The sequence below is a fragment of the Giraffa tippelskirchi genome, chromosome 6 (assembly GCF_054371585.1).
Source record: "Giraffa tippelskirchi isolate mGirTip1 chromosome 6, T2T-mGirTip1v1.2.pri, whole genome shotgun sequence".
NCBI lineage: Eukaryota > Metazoa > Chordata > Mammalia > Artiodactyla > Giraffidae > Giraffa > Giraffa tippelskirchi.
Genome location: NC_137280.1, coordinates 154,083,241 through 154,098,902, shown reverse-complemented (window position 1 = coordinate 154,098,902; position 15,662 = coordinate 154,083,241). Strand labels below are relative to the sequence as shown.

General features: G+C 35.8%; 1 protein-coding gene across 10 annotated transcripts in view; it reads right to left on the bottom strand.

Annotated features, from left to right (window-relative positions):
* XRCC4 (X-ray repair cross complementing 4) overlaps positions 1–15,662 on the bottom strand; it is a 376,104-nt gene that overhangs the window by 342,416 nt on the left and 18,026 nt on the right. For all 10 annotated transcript variants that reach the window (XR_014057555.1, XR_014057554.1, XR_014057556.1 and 7 more), the window contains exon 2: positions 7,321–7,469. Coding sequence is in view for 7 of the 10 variants with exons in the window: in XM_081503924.1 (XP_081360050.1) it covers positions 7,321–7,459 (139 nt within the window). In the remaining 3 variants the exon portion in view is untranslated. The remainder of the gene's footprint in view (positions 1–7,320; positions 7,470–15,662) is intronic.

Sequence of the window (15,662 nt, the reverse complement as noted above, 5' to 3'; positions counted from 1 at the left end):
AATTATTATGTCCAAATTTCAGATCATTTTTTTCTTTTTCATAGTATCCTGTTCTTGCCTTCTTTTCAATATTTGAAGGATTTATATATATATGTATAAATTGTATATATATATATATATATATATATAATATCTTATAGATCTCATTTAGATCAGTCTCTATGCATGGTTCCTAAAATATTAATTTCATTTCTTCTAGCTGCCGACACATTCTCATTCTGCTTTTTTTTTCCTTCTGTGCTTTGTGAAGTCTGAACATGGCTCTCCTCTAGAAAAAGTATCAAGTGATCTGGCAAACAGAGGTAGTCATGAACAAAGGTTGCTGGTTGGTCCTTCCTGGAGTCCTTACAGGTTTCACCAGTTCTGGATCAGTTTTGGAAGTTAATTTCTTCACTTGGTTTTTACACTTGTGGCAAATTTAAGAGGGTTCAAATTTAAGCCCCCCACCCCTCACACATACATAACACAGACAAGATTCTGATTTCTGCTGGGACTTTTAATTTACTCGTTCCAATTAAATGAGCTAATGAGCCCTAACTGACTACTCTGAGTCTATGCTACATCTCTAAGCCAGGGTAGTTCTTTGTTTGTTATTTTTTGCTTATAGATTTTATTAATAGGATCAATCCCAGGTTACTTTATCTTTACAGTTCAGCTCCAATTCCTAAAAGGCCTGCAGTCTTAACAAGCCATTCCGCTCAGGTATCACAACCACAGTCATTAGATGTGTATCTATTCAGCAGTCTATGAACTTAGTTCTTTTGCTCCCATTAACTCTTTTGGTTTTCATATACATCTTCACACTCGGCACCTAGGGATTCTCTTTCTTATATTCAAAGACTGCGATGTGTCTGTTTATTTCCTTTTAAAATTACAAGATTTAATCTAATATTTATTCGGAATGTATGTGTGGGTGGATGGTTTCCCATGTCAACTCGAGATCACAATGATGAAAGACCCATATAGTCCTATAGTTGTTGTTTTTTTTTTTTTTTTAAAGGTTACATTTATCTATTTTGGGGCTTCCCTGGTGGCTCAGGTGGTAAAGAATCCGTCTGCAATGCAGGAGACCTGGGTTCAATCCCTGGGTTGGGAAGATCCCCTGGAGAAGGGAAAGGCTACCCACTCCAGTATTCTGGCCCGGAGAATTCCATGGACTGAAGAGTCCATAGGGTCGAAAGAGTCGGACACGACTGAGCAACTTTCACTTTAACTTGATTTATTTTATTCCTTACAAGAATGAAAGACAGATATTCTCATTTTACAAATGATAAAAGTAAGACTCAGAGAGATCACGTAATGGTCAAGGACCATGAAGAAGTTAAGTGATAAAACTGGGGTTCATACTTATATCTCTCTGGTTGTTCTTGTTTGAGGTGAAACAGATATGGGACATTAGATAAACTATTTACTTCCATAATATTAAACATTAACATATTAGTATGAAATAGTACATAAACAATAAAATCTTCATTAAAGAATCCCTAAAAATATAACAGCTTTCCATAACTTTGGTCCATGAACTATCAACTGTAGGGAAGCCCCATAATGGGCAATGAGGAAGAAAGTCTGGAAATGCATCCATGTATCTTTTATAATGAGTCTTTGATAAGTTCTGATATTGAAATATGAGTCTCAACACAGTCTCTGAAAAAAGGTAAGAATAAAAATATTCTTGTGCAATTTTACAGCTTCTAAAATACTTCCACATATTTTTTTCTCCCTCTGAAGCATTGCACATTTTAGAAGATCACCAATATCAAATCTATTGATCTTTCAAGTACTCTATTCGCTCTTCTGAAAAGAGCTAGAAGACAAATATAAGAAGACAAATGCTTTGTATCTGAGGAATTATTTCGTATTTTCTGTTTGGATTGTTTTGAAGAGTATAAGTACCTAAAGAAATACATTATTGATATTTCACAGAGAAATAGGAAATAATCTATAGAAACTATCTTGAATGTAACTATAGAAAAACTTAAAGGAAATACACACACACCAAAAAAAAAAAGATAAAATGAACATATTTAGAAAACAGAAAGAGACTCAACAGACTTCCAAAACAAATTTATAGTTACCAAACAGAAATGGTGGGGGATGAGGGAGGGATAAATTAGGACTTTAACATATACACACTACTACATATAAAATAGCTAACTAACAAGGCTCTACTGTATAATACTTGGAACTCTACTCAATATCCTGTAATAACCTACATGGGAAAAGAATCTGAAAAAAAAATGGATATATGTATATGCAATAACAATCACTTTTCTGTATAACTGAAACTAATACAACATTGTAAATCAACTATATTCCAATAAAAAACAAAAATTACATTAAAAAATAATGAAGTATGTCTACTGATACACCATCTAGTAAAAAGTATTTTACATTTCATTACAACAAAAAGATAGTTTTCTGAAAATATTTAATGGAATATATTGATTCAATCCATTTATTGAACCCGCCTGTATTGTAGGAGACGCAGGAGACACAGGTTCAATCCCTGGGTTAGGAAGATTCCCTGGAGAAAGAAATGGCAACTCACTCCAGTGTTCTTGCCTGGGAAATCCCATGGATACAGGCGCCTGGCAGGCTACAGTTCATAGGGTCGCAAAGAGTGGGACACAACTTAGTGACTAAACAACAAGTAAATTCTGAAACTGCTTAATGAGCATCTATTATGTGCCAGGCACTATTCTAGGCACCAGGGATACCACCATTAGACAGAGAAAAATGCCAGCCTTATGGAGCCTTGATTCAAGTGCTGACATCTTAGATATCTTTTCAGATATCCTTTTAAATACTATCTTAGGTATGCCCATATGTTACTCCATCTGTGAATGCTGCATTGCTTAGTGTTATGAAATCTTTCCTGAAAGGAAAACATATGAAAGAAAATTATTTATATCTACACCTCTCCTTTAAAAAATGTTTTTAAAAAAAGGTACTAGTTTAAGAAAAAAAATTTACTTGAACATTTCCTGTAATAGTCCATGTGAAATTCTGACTGCCTATTTAGAACTTCAATCCTAGAAAAACAATTTGGTCACCAGTTTTGAATTTTGTGCTGGAGGAAGCACAGCTGTAAGCACTCAATGCTCCTTTTAAAAACTTCAGCAACCAGGGATAAAAGCCATAGTAATAAGAAAATTCAGTAAGGATACAGCTGAAGGACGTAATATGGCATAAAAACTTAGCAGGCCAACAAAAAATAAGAAATTGTTTTCAGGCAGATAGGATAAAAGAAAGAATCACTTCGACAACCTTTGTGGGTAGGTGAAGATGAAAGTAAGGAAAGGCAGTTCTTTACTTTGGATTCTGATGTAGAATGAACCAAAAGACTATATATTCTAAGTTTGTGTCAGAGCTGAGAAGATACACAGACTTAATAAGTCATCACATCATGGACCCACTTCACTACTCTTCATTCATTAAAAATCCTTTTTCTACTGAGCTCTGTCACATAATTTCCATATAGGTCACAAAATATATCAGTGTTTAGAACAAATATAAGCAGATATAATCATTTGATAATAAAGGCATTGATAAAGTTTATTCTTCAGTGAATTTTACTCTAGAGATAAGTGATATAAGTTTCTTACTGTTGACTGCAATTCTTATGAAAGTCAAATAACAGTCATCGATCATTAACCCACTTTGTGATTTAACCCTGTGATATAACCTTCTTTAATGTTGAAGTGATGATAGACCACATGATAATTAGACCCCAAAACATTCATTAGATAAAACATTGCTAATGGAAAAGAAATCATGGAGTTTAGTGTGTGGGAGATTAAAAGGAACCCCACATCCTTTTAATTTCACTCAAATGAAAAGAGAAAAAAAATTACCCAAATTGAAGGTTGCAGAAATCAAAAAGTTGTACAAAAACAGGATGAGGTATAGGAAGGAAATTCATTTTCATGTTTCAATTATTTAATTGTTTCAATGCTATTAATCATCTTATTGTCTATCTGTAAAGTGCCAAACCAAATTACATTTATGTATAAGCTTTAACTAAACATGGAAAAAATGTTTCGCTACTTAGTGACATATTTTATAATTAAAAATCACTCAAGAAAATAAACGTGAATAATAAAGGGTATTAAACATTTGTGAAACTGAAAACTTCAACATCTTTGAAAACAAATAGCCATCTTCCAATGCACTGTAAAATTTTCCGTTTGAAAGCTTGTTCAGTACAGGAAGCCAAAATCTTAACAATTTATTTGTCATGAAGTGATGGGACCAGATGTCTTGATCTTACCTTTCTGAATGTTGAGTTTTAAGCCTACTTTTTTACTCTCCTCTTTTGCTTCATCAAGAGGCTCTTTAGTTCTTCTCCACTTTCTGCCATAAGCGTGGTGTCATCTGCATATTTGAGGTTATTGATATTTCTCCTGGCAATCTTGATTCCAGCTTGTGCTTCATCCAGCCCAGCAGTTCGCATGATGTACTCTGCATATAAGTTAAATAAGCAGGTTGACAATATACAGCCTTGACGTAACCTTTCCCAATTTGGAACCAGTCTGTTGTTCCATGTCCAGTTCTAACTGTTGCTTCTTGACCTGCACACAGATTTCTCAGGAAGCAGATAGGGTGGTCTGGTATTTTCATCTCTTTAAGAATTTTCCACAGTTTGTTGTGATCCACGCAGTCAAAGGCTTTGGTGTGGTCAATAAAACAGAAGAACATGTTTTTCTGGAAATCTTGCTTTTTCGATGATCCATTGGATATTAGCAATTTGATCTCTGGCTCCTCTGCCTTCTCAAAATCCAGCTTGACCATCTGGAAGTTCACAGTTCATGTATTGTTGAAGCCTGGCAGCACTTTCACAGCATCATCTTTTAGGATTTGAAATAGCTCAACTGGAATTCCATCACCTCCACTAGCTTTGTTCGTAGTGATGCTTCCTAACTTCCTTGACTTCACATTCTAGGATGTCTGGCTCAAGGTGAGTGATCATACCATCATGATTATCTGGGTCGTGAAGATCTTTTTTGTACAGTTCTTCTGTATCTTCTTGCCATCTCTTCTTAATATCTTCTGCTTCTGTTAGGTCCATACCATTTCTGTCCTTTATCGAGCCTATCTTTGCATGAAATGTTCCCTTGGTATCTCTAATTTTCTTGAAGAGATCTCTAGTCTTTCCCAATCTGCTGTCTTCCTCTATTTTTTTGCACTGATCACTGAGGAAGGCTTTCTTATTTCTCCTTGCTCTTCTTTGAACTCTGCATTCAAATGGGTATATTTTTCCTTTTCTCCTTTGCCTTTCACTTCTCTTCTCTTCACAGCTATTTGTAAGGCCTCCTCAGACAACCATTTTGCCTTTTTGCATTTCTTCTTCTTGAGAATGGTCTTGCTCCCTGTCTCCTGTACAATGTCATGAACCTCCGTCCATATTTCTTCAGGTTCTCTATCAGATCTAATCCCTTTAATCTATTTGTCACTTCCACTGTATAGTCATAAGGGATTTGATTTAGGTCATACCTGAATGGTCTAATGGTTTTCCCCACTTTCTTCAATTTAAGTCTAAATTTGCCAATGAGGAGTTCATGATCTGAGGCACAGTCAGCTCCCAGTCTTGTTTTTGCTGACTGTATAGAGCTTCTCCATCTTTGGCTGCAAAGAATGTAATCAATCTGATTTTGGTATTGACCATCTGGTGATGTCCACGTGTAGAGTCTTTTCTTGTGTTGTTGGAAGAGGGTGTTTGCTATGACCAGTGTATTCTCTTGGCAAAACTCTGTTAGCCTTTGCCCTACTTCATTCTGTACTCCAAAGTCAACTTTGCCTGTTACTCCAGGTATCTCTTGACTTCCTACTTTTGCATTCCAGTCCCCTATAAAGAAACGGATATCTTTTTCAGGTGTTAGTTCTAGAAGGTCTTGTAGGTCTTCATAGAAGTGTTCGACTTCAGCTTCTTCAGCTTTACTGGTTGAGAATAGACTTGGATTACTGTTACTGAATGGTTTGCCTTGGAAACAAACAGAGATCATTCTTTCATTTTTGAGATTGCACCCAAGTACTGCATTTCAGACTCTTTTATTAACTGAGGGCTACTTCATTTCTTCTAAGGGATTCTTGCCCACAGTAGTAGGTATAATGGTCATCTGAGTTAAATTCGTCCATTCAATTTTAGTTCACTCATTCCTAAAATGTTGATGTTCACTCTCGCCATTTCCTGTTTGACCACTTCTAATTTACTTTCTTGGACCTAACATTCCAGGTTCCTATGCAATATTGTTTTTTACAGCATCGTATTTTACTTCCATCACCAGTCGCATCCACAACTGGGTGTTGTTTTTGCTTTGGCTCCATTTCTTTATTCTTTCTGGAGTTATTTCTCCATTCTTCTCCAGTAGCATACTGGGCACCTAACGACCTGGGGAGTTCATCTTTTGGTGTCATATCTTTTTGCCTTTTCATACTGTTCATGGGATTCTCAAAGCAAGAATGCTGAAGTGGTTTGCCATTCCCTTCTCCAGAGGACAACGTTTTGTCAGAAGTCTCCACCATGACCTGTCTTGGATTGCCCTATATGGCATGGTTCATAGTTTCAAAGAGTTAGACAAGGTTGTGGTCCATGTGATCAGTTTGATTCGTTTTCTGTGATTGTGGCTTCCATTCTATCTGCCCCTCCTCTGAGAGATAAGGATAAGAGGCTTATGGAATCTTCCTGATGGGAGAGACTGACTGTGGGGAAAATTAGGTCTTGCTTTAATGGGCGGGGCCAAGATTAGTAAATCTTTAATCCAGCTATTACCAAAGACAAAAAAATCAAAAGTCTATTTCATAATATAATAGCCAAAAACCCACATATGGGTTTGAACCTTGGTTTACAAAATTTTAAGCTATTATTAACAGTTCTGTTTCATTTTGTTACAAATGTAGTATATGTTCACTGGAAAATAATTCAAAAAATAATATAAAATAAAAAGAAAACAAACACCACTTCACTTTCCTAAGCTTTGGCCTAGCCAATTCACCTTCCTGTTCCTTTCAGTATTTCCCTGAGGTGCTAAGAAACGATATATATAAAAAATACTATTTTATATGTTTTATATAAAAAGATAATTTTTAAAACTCTGATCAAGTACTATGACTCAAAAGGGTATTTTTCCTCATTTCCATTAATGTCACTTATAGAAAACAGCATTAATATTATACATCTATGTGTAAATTTGACAGCAATAACAAGTAAATGTTAATTTTAACCAATATCAATTAAATATTTAATTTGAAGTATCACTGAGGACTGAAATATAGCACATTACATTAATTTTTCTTTAAAAAATTCACTTTTAATATTACCTGTCCCAGTCCATGCTGACTGCCCATCAGTAAGTGTAATAACAAAACCAGATCCTAGTGTTTTCTCCCAAGCAACTTGTAGAAAATGAATTATATCAGGTTCAGAAGCAAGACAGATTCTGCTTACTTTTCTTTCCATTTCTGATCACCTGTCATAAAAGAAAAAAATAAATATTTTTGTGAGAAACTGTGACTATCAAATAGTGACTTTTCTGTATTGGTCTGTTGAGTTATACAAAGCACTAAGGAAATAAGTAAAACAAAAAGTTGTTTAATAGCCAACCATAAACTCAGTAGATCACGGTTCTATTCAATATCGATTCACAATTTTAACCAATAAAAGCAGAGACTCATAAATGACAAATGATTTGCCCAAGTTGTATAGCTGAATAAAAATTACTATCTTCAACATTTTAAAAACTTAATATTGAAGTATTTATATCCAGGCAGAAGTACATATATCTAAAATCCAACTTGGAAGCTTTTCAACTGAACAAATCCATATAAGCAACACGTAGATAAAGAAGCAGCACATGATCACCCCAGAACTCATTCTTACAACACTCGCCTTCCAGTCACTACATCCCCCAAAACCACTTTCTTAACTGAGATTTGAGTTTTATTTTTGCACTTTCACATAAATGTAATACAGCATTTTATTTGGGTCTGGCTTCTTTTGTTCAGCATTATGTTTAAGAAATGCATCCATATGGTTTCTTAGAGTTGTAGATCATGCTCACAAGTGTACAATATTCAATAATATGGTACAATTATTTATCTACTTATCCACTAGTGACAGGCATTTGAGTACATTCCAGGTTTTGACTATCACAAATAGTGCTGCCATAGACATGCTAGCAAATATCTAAGTTTTTCTGTTGAGTATATACCTATGAGTATATGCATGTAATATGTGGATCAGAGGATAAGCATATGCTCAGTTTTAGTACCGCACAGCCAAAAATTGTCTAAAAGGTTTGTACCAATTTACACACTTGGTATATGAGAGTTCTGATCACTCCATGTTCTTAGAAACATTTCCCATCTTTATAATTTTAGCCATTTTCATGCATATGTAATACTACATTATGGTTTATTCACATTTCCCTTATTACTAAAGATGTTGAATTCTTTTCATATCTTGATTGCACTTTGAACATCCTGCTTTGAGGAATATCTGTTAAATCTTGCCAATACTTTTATTAAGTTGTATTTTTCATATTGATGTTCTTACTGAAATCCTCTGCCATCCTCTTCTTTTGCCTTCAATCTTTCCCAGCATCAGGGTCTTTTCCAATGAGTCAGTTCTTCACATCAGGTAGACAAAGTATTGGAGCTTCAGCTTCAGCATTAGTCCTTACAATGAATATTCAGGTTTGATTTCTTTTACAATTGACTGGTTTGATCTCCTTGCAGTCCAAGGGACTCTCAAGAGTCTTCACCAGCACCACGATTCAGAAGCATCAATCCTTTGCCACTCAGCCTTCTGTATGGTCCAACTCTTACATCGTATACGACTACTGGAAAGACCATAGCTTTGACTATATGGACCATATGGATGTTCTCCTATGTTTCTCTAAAAGTTTTATAACTGTATGTATCATATTTAAATCCGCAATTCATCTGGAACTGAATTTTGTACATGACACCACCCTTATGGCAGAAAGTGAAGAAGAACTAAAGAGCCTCTTGATGAAGGTGAAGGAGGAGAGTGAAAAAGTTGGCTTAAAGCTCAACGTTCAGAAAACTAAGATCATGGCATCTGGTCCCATCACTCCATGGGAAATAGATGGGGAAACAGTGGAAACAGTGTCAGACTTTATTTTTTTGGGCTCCAGAATCACTGCTGATGGTGACTGCAGCCATGAAATTAAAAGACGCTTACTCCTTGGAAGGAAGGTTATGGCCAACCTAGATAGCATATTTAAAAGCAGAGACATTACTTTGCCAACAAAAGTCCGTCTAGTCAAGGCTATGGTTTTTCCAGTGGTCATGTATGGATGTGAGAGTTGGACGGTGAAGAAAGCTGAGCGCCGCAGAATTGCTGCTTTTGAACTGTGGTGTTGGAGAAGACTCTTGAGAGTCCCTTGGACTGCAAGGAGATCCAATCAATCCATCCTAAAAGAGATCAATCCTGGGTGTTCATTGGAAGGTCTAATGTTGAAGCTGAAACTCCAATACTTTGGCCACCTCATGCGAAGGGTCGACTCATTGGAAAAGACCCTAATGCTGGGTAGGATTGGGGGCGGGCGGAGAAGGGGACGACAGAAGATGAGATGGTTGGATGGCATCACCGACTCGATGGACATGGGTTTGGGTAGACTCCGGGAGTTGGTGATGGACAGGGAGGCCTGGCGTGCTGCGATTCATGGGGTCGCAGAGAGTCGGACACGACTGAGCGACTGAACTGAACTGAACTGAACTGTCAAGAAGAGATCAAACTAGATTTTTTTCCATGTGGATATCTAACTGACCCAGTACTATGTATTAAAGACTGTCCTTTCTTACTGCAATGCTAGGTTACCTTAGTCATAAATCACGCAACTGAATATGTGTACAAGGTTCAATTTTTGTTTTGTTTGTTCTTTGCAGGTGTGCAATTTCATATTATATATTTGGCTTGTCAAGGTTACTGTGATTCAACACATTCATAATCTCTCTCCGTCTTTGCCATTTAAAAGTTTGATAAACCTCTAAGTATTAAAATCACTTATGTAAAACGTTGAGCAGAACAAGCTGAAGCATTGGACTTCTGTGGCTTGCCATTAGAAACAAGCTTCTCAGACATCAATTGCTAGTATTAGGTGGGTGTATTGCTCGTACCTCCATTTAAGTCATAAGGGTACCAAGAGAGTCCTTTGCAAAACCTTAAGCTATAGAAGGGCTTTCCTGGTAGTTCAGCTGGTAAAGAATCCACCTGCAATACAGGAAACCCTGGTTCAATCCCTACATTGGAAAGCTCCCCTGGAGAAGAGATAGGCTATTCACTCCAGTATTCTTGGGCTTCCCTAGTGGCTCAGGCAGTAAAGAATTTGCCTGCAATGTGGGAGACCTGGGTTCAATCCCTAGGTTGGGAAGATCCCCAGAGGAGGGCATGGCAACCCACTCCAGTATTCCTGCCTGGAGAATCCCCAGGAACAGAGGTGTTGAACAGGCTCCTCATGTGTCCATGGGGTCACAAAGAGTTGGACATGACTGTGCAATGAAGCACAGCACAGCACAGCACAACAAGCTATAGAAGCTAACAAACAAAACTAAAGAAATACCATGAAAATTACAAATATATCAAGGAAAAACATAAAAAGTCAAAACCAGGAACAATGCACACACTTCAAAGATGAAAAACTAGAGAGAATTATTCTTTAATCACATAGCATGAATCTCTTACCAGATGATCCTAAAAAAGGTAAAAGAATACTCTCCAATCTTTTATTTGGGGGAAGAGTATAAAATTGCCTCAAATTATTATGACCAATTTAAATAATGCGATATTCCAAAGGTAAATTATTAATTGCTATTTCATTAATAACTGACAAGTTTTCATCAAAGCCAAACTGTTAAGCTATTTTAATTTGCTTTCTCAATTTAAAACTATTATGTTCTTGTAAATAAAGCATCATATTTTTCTCAACAAGTGAATATGAAAATAAAAACAACTCATTCTGTCAGCTCTTCACAAAACTAAGCCTAATTTCTCTATCTGCTGGGGGGTTGAGAGGCACGCTTAATTATAGAATGCTAGAGCTGTACTATCTTACATAAAAAGTACAAGGAAGCAGAGAAATGGCCAGAATGAAAGAAAAAAAATCTAAAATTAAGAGTGTAATATACCTCTAAATTAATAAATTAGCAATAATATCTACCTAAAGTTTACTCAGAAAATTACTCTTCCCAGTGAAAAAACAGTTATAAGATAACCATACTTGCAGTCACATCAATTAAGTATCCTAACATATTTTAAATATGCAAATCTGTAGGTTTGACTACAACATAATCACTGAAAAAAATATAATTATCTTTAAATATTTCATTTAGTCAATAATTTTTCCTACATTGAGGTCTTCTTTGCCTAAAGGAACTTAATTCTGAAATGCTTCATCCACTTGTAAATATTTTCTTTTAAATCAATTAGTAAATACACTAAACATGCAGTAAATTACCCCACATGCTCTGTAATTCCCAAATTTGAAAATGACTTGAAAATGTGTTACTGCTTTTCTATGCCAATCATTGAAAAAGACATACTTACAGGCTTATATAATTCTAATGGACCCAAATCCCACAATTCTGGGAGGGCAGAAGGTAATACAAACTACTGATATAGGCCATTTTTTTTTTTTTTTGCCTCTACAAGAATGTACATACACACACACAGATACACACACACTTATATAGAGCATTTCTTCTTAAAATGTGCCTGAAGAACCCTGGCTATTGTTACCATTAGTGCAACTCAGAAATACCCTAAAACAGCAATTGGTATCACTGCTGTTTCTTAGCTTGTTTGAAACAAGTGACACATATCTAATTATAGAAAAAAATAATTTAAAATTCAATATTCCAGATGCCTATCAGTAAATCCTACTTTCCACAGTAACATAAAAGGCTTTAATCTCAATAATGCTAAAAAGACATTCAGGGTCATATTAGCTTTAAGATCTTTGAATTATTTGTTTGAGATATTTATTTTCTGATTAACTCTAGGTACTCACCACAGAAAATAAACCAAATGATCAAACTAAATAAACTAAATGAAAGCAAAATAAATGATTTTTAAAGATTCTGTTATTCTAGTAAGCTCATATTTGAAACTTTGGATGTTACCACACTTAAGGACTTGATATATTAAAAGTCCAAATTTGACAACTCAGTATCCTGTAAGTATTTTATGGCTCAATAGCCTTGTAAATGTTTTCCTTATATCAACTGAGTCTTAATTTCCTTATAACATACTATTTGAACCAATTTTGAAAGCACTTCATTCATTTACTTACTGAGGTCACTATCTCATTAAATATCAAACACAAAATTTCTAAGACTCAACCACAGAAACAGAAAAAAAGATGACTTGAAATGTCTTTTAAGATTTAGTAAGAGCGAATCAAGGATCTCTTTGCTTTCACCAGCACTGTTAACAGAAATAGCCATGGGGTTTTTTGCCCCAAGACTAGTACTTGAAGAAAGGGGGTGGAATCCTCTTCGGAAGGACTGATTGATCAAGGCCACAAGAAAGCCTGTGTTTTGTTTTCTAAGGGCACTAAAGGTCAGACTAGTATCAGCACCTCTCCCAGCCAGAGCCAAGGATCTAAGACAAGCTTGCAGGTGGAAACCATTGGGTCCCACCCCAATTTGTACATCAGTAGCTTTATTGAGAGCTCAGAACAGTTGAGAATTGAGAAGCTTATCTTTAGTACTTTGTATCTTTGATACTTGGCTTCTCTCTTAGAAGAGAAATAAGTTGTTGGCTGGTATGCAATTGATGTGATCTAGACTCTGAACAAATACCATTCACAAGTTGCTTCTGAATAAACAAGACACTTTTTAAATTAGTTTACAAAGAATTTTGTATGCCCTTTTGGATGCTGATAAGAAGCCATGCAGAAGCCAAGTCTCTTAGGTCAGCTCAAGTTAGGGACTACACTGTATCATTGATAACAGCATTTTGAACTTGAGCTTCTTTCATTTTCCTTTATAGTAAGTTATGGCTTCCTTTCAGGCTGCTTGGGCTGCAGGTGTTCAAACTTCTGCAGCTATGCCAATGAGTTGTACTTACAGATCAGAAAAGGCTAAATGCATGTTTCTAATGAAGCAATTAACTTAAGTGCCCCCTTGTTGAGAAAAGTAGGCTGGTGTCTAAAGTGAGTTCAGAATAAAGATTAGCAAACAGCACATGCTGTTAATAGCCTGTAATTAGATGCCTGATCACACTATTTTGTTTGACCTTCCTTTAAAAAAAAAAAAAAAGAGGAAAAGAAAAAAATATATAAATTGTAAACCAAAAGTGTGGCAATAAATTTTTTAAAGTTCTATCATACTACAAACATTCAAGGACACAACTATATATAATTGCTAGATAAAAAGGAAAGAAAGGTTTATGCAACAGTCACTGGGCTATTTACTTTTAAAACAAACATCACACAATAACTTCAGAAAAGAAGAGGACTATTTTCTTATTTATTTAGTACTTTTTTAAAAGCGCTGATTATCCATGTTTATCTTATCAGAATTCCCACACTGAATATTTTTAATTAGTTTATATCTACCATTTTCATTATGAATAGCGTATAACCTTGCTGGTTGTTGCTATCTTCTTGACCAAAGGGTAAATTAAGGTCTTTTTGAAAAATGACCAAGAAATCAATTTACATTTAAAATGTCAAAGCAATTAAAACAAAATTAACCTTCTATAGAAGAAATGGTTTCCTGAAATAACATTTTCAAGTTAAAATTTTCTAACGTTTAAGGGTAAAGAATGTACAGGGTTATTACATAACTTTCTAATCATATCAGGATTTTCTCTACTCATTTAATTTTGAAATGAAGGAAGGCAATCATCTGTCCAAGATTCCCTGAGATTTTCCCAGTTTTAACACTGAAAGTCCCAATTCCTAGAAAATCTTTCAACAATCCCAGGCAAACTAAGATGGTTGGTTACCCTAAATAAGAGTAAAATTTAATTAAGACTGTTGGTATAATCTTGATCAAACATTTGTAATACACAGCTGACTTTCAAGGAAGACATTAAATAAGCAATCTGATGCTTTAGGAACAAAGCACTAGAACTATAAAATAAGTCTAAAATCTAAGGCATCTTTGCCATGAATATAGACTATTTTCAATTATCCCTTGTGAGTGTGGAATGCCAGCTGCTAGCATTCCAAATTATCATATTACTGCTCATTTCCTCTGCTTATCTTTTGCAAACACCATTAATAATCATTAGTTTCAGTGATTTGTTCAAATTCTACTTCCTCTACTTTCTTTTTTCTTATCCAATGGAGTATTAAAAAAAAATAAAATGGCATGAATAAATTCCCCACATATAATCTAAGACCTAGATCCAAAATGCCCATAAAATTGGACTCAAAGTTCCAAACTATGACTTTCTTTATATTCATCACATGGATACTCTTGATTACCAGTAGCCTTGGCAGAAAGAACAAGAGTATACGTATACTTAACATTGTGGAAACTTTCTAAATGTTCACAAGAATACTTCAGTTCTAATGGCAGAGTTCAGATGAGAATGACACAATAGAAATGAAGAGATAAGGCAGTTTGTGAAATATGTTATTTTAAGCAACAGTACTTTCTCACTAAAAATGTAACAATTATAACCTCTTAGGTCTCAAAATTTTGACACCTTGCTCATATTTTAATTTCAGAAAGAGTGAAGAGACTCCTATTTGAAATGCCATCCATTAAGGAGGAGAGTGAAAAAGTTGACTTAAAGCTCAACATTCAGAAAACTAAGATCATGGCATCCACTCCCATCACTTCACGGCAAATAGATGGGGAAACAGTGGAAACAGTTCAGTTCAGATCAGTCGCTCAGTCGTGTCTGACTCTTTGCGACCCCATGAATCGCAGCACGCCAGGCCTCCCTGTTCATCACCAACTCCCGGAGTTTACCCAAACCCATGTCCATCGTACCCAAACCCATGTCCATCGAGTCAGTGATGCCATCCAGCCATCTCATCCTCTCTTGTCCCCTTCTCCTCCTGCCCCCAATCCTTCCCAGCATTAGGGTCTTTTCCAATGAGTCAAATCTTCTCATCAGGTGGCCAAAGTATTGGAGTTTCAGCTTCAACATCAGTCTTTTCAATGAACACCCAGGACTGATCTCCTTTAGGATGGACTAGTTGGATCTCTTTGCAGTCCAAGGGACTTTCAAGAGTCTTCTCCAACACCACAGTTGAAAAGCATCAATTCTTCGGCGCACAGCTTTCTTCACCATCCAACTCTCACATCCATACATGATCACTGGAAAAACCATAGCCTTGACTAGACGGACTTTGGTTGGCAAAGTAATGTCTCTGATTTTAAATATGCTATCTAGGTTGGTCATAACCTTCCTTCCAAGGAGTAAGCGTCCTTTAATTTCATGGCTGCAATCACCATCTACAGTGATTTTGGAGCCCAAAAAAATAAAGTCTGACACTGTTTCCACTGTTTCACCATCTATTTCCCATGAAGTGATGGGAACAGATGCCATGATCTTAGTTTTCTGAATGTTGAGCTTTAAGCCAATTTTTTCACTCTCCTCTTTCACTTTCATCAAGAGGCTCTTTAGTTCTTCTTCACTTTCTGCCATAAGGGTTGTGTCATCTGCATATCTGAGG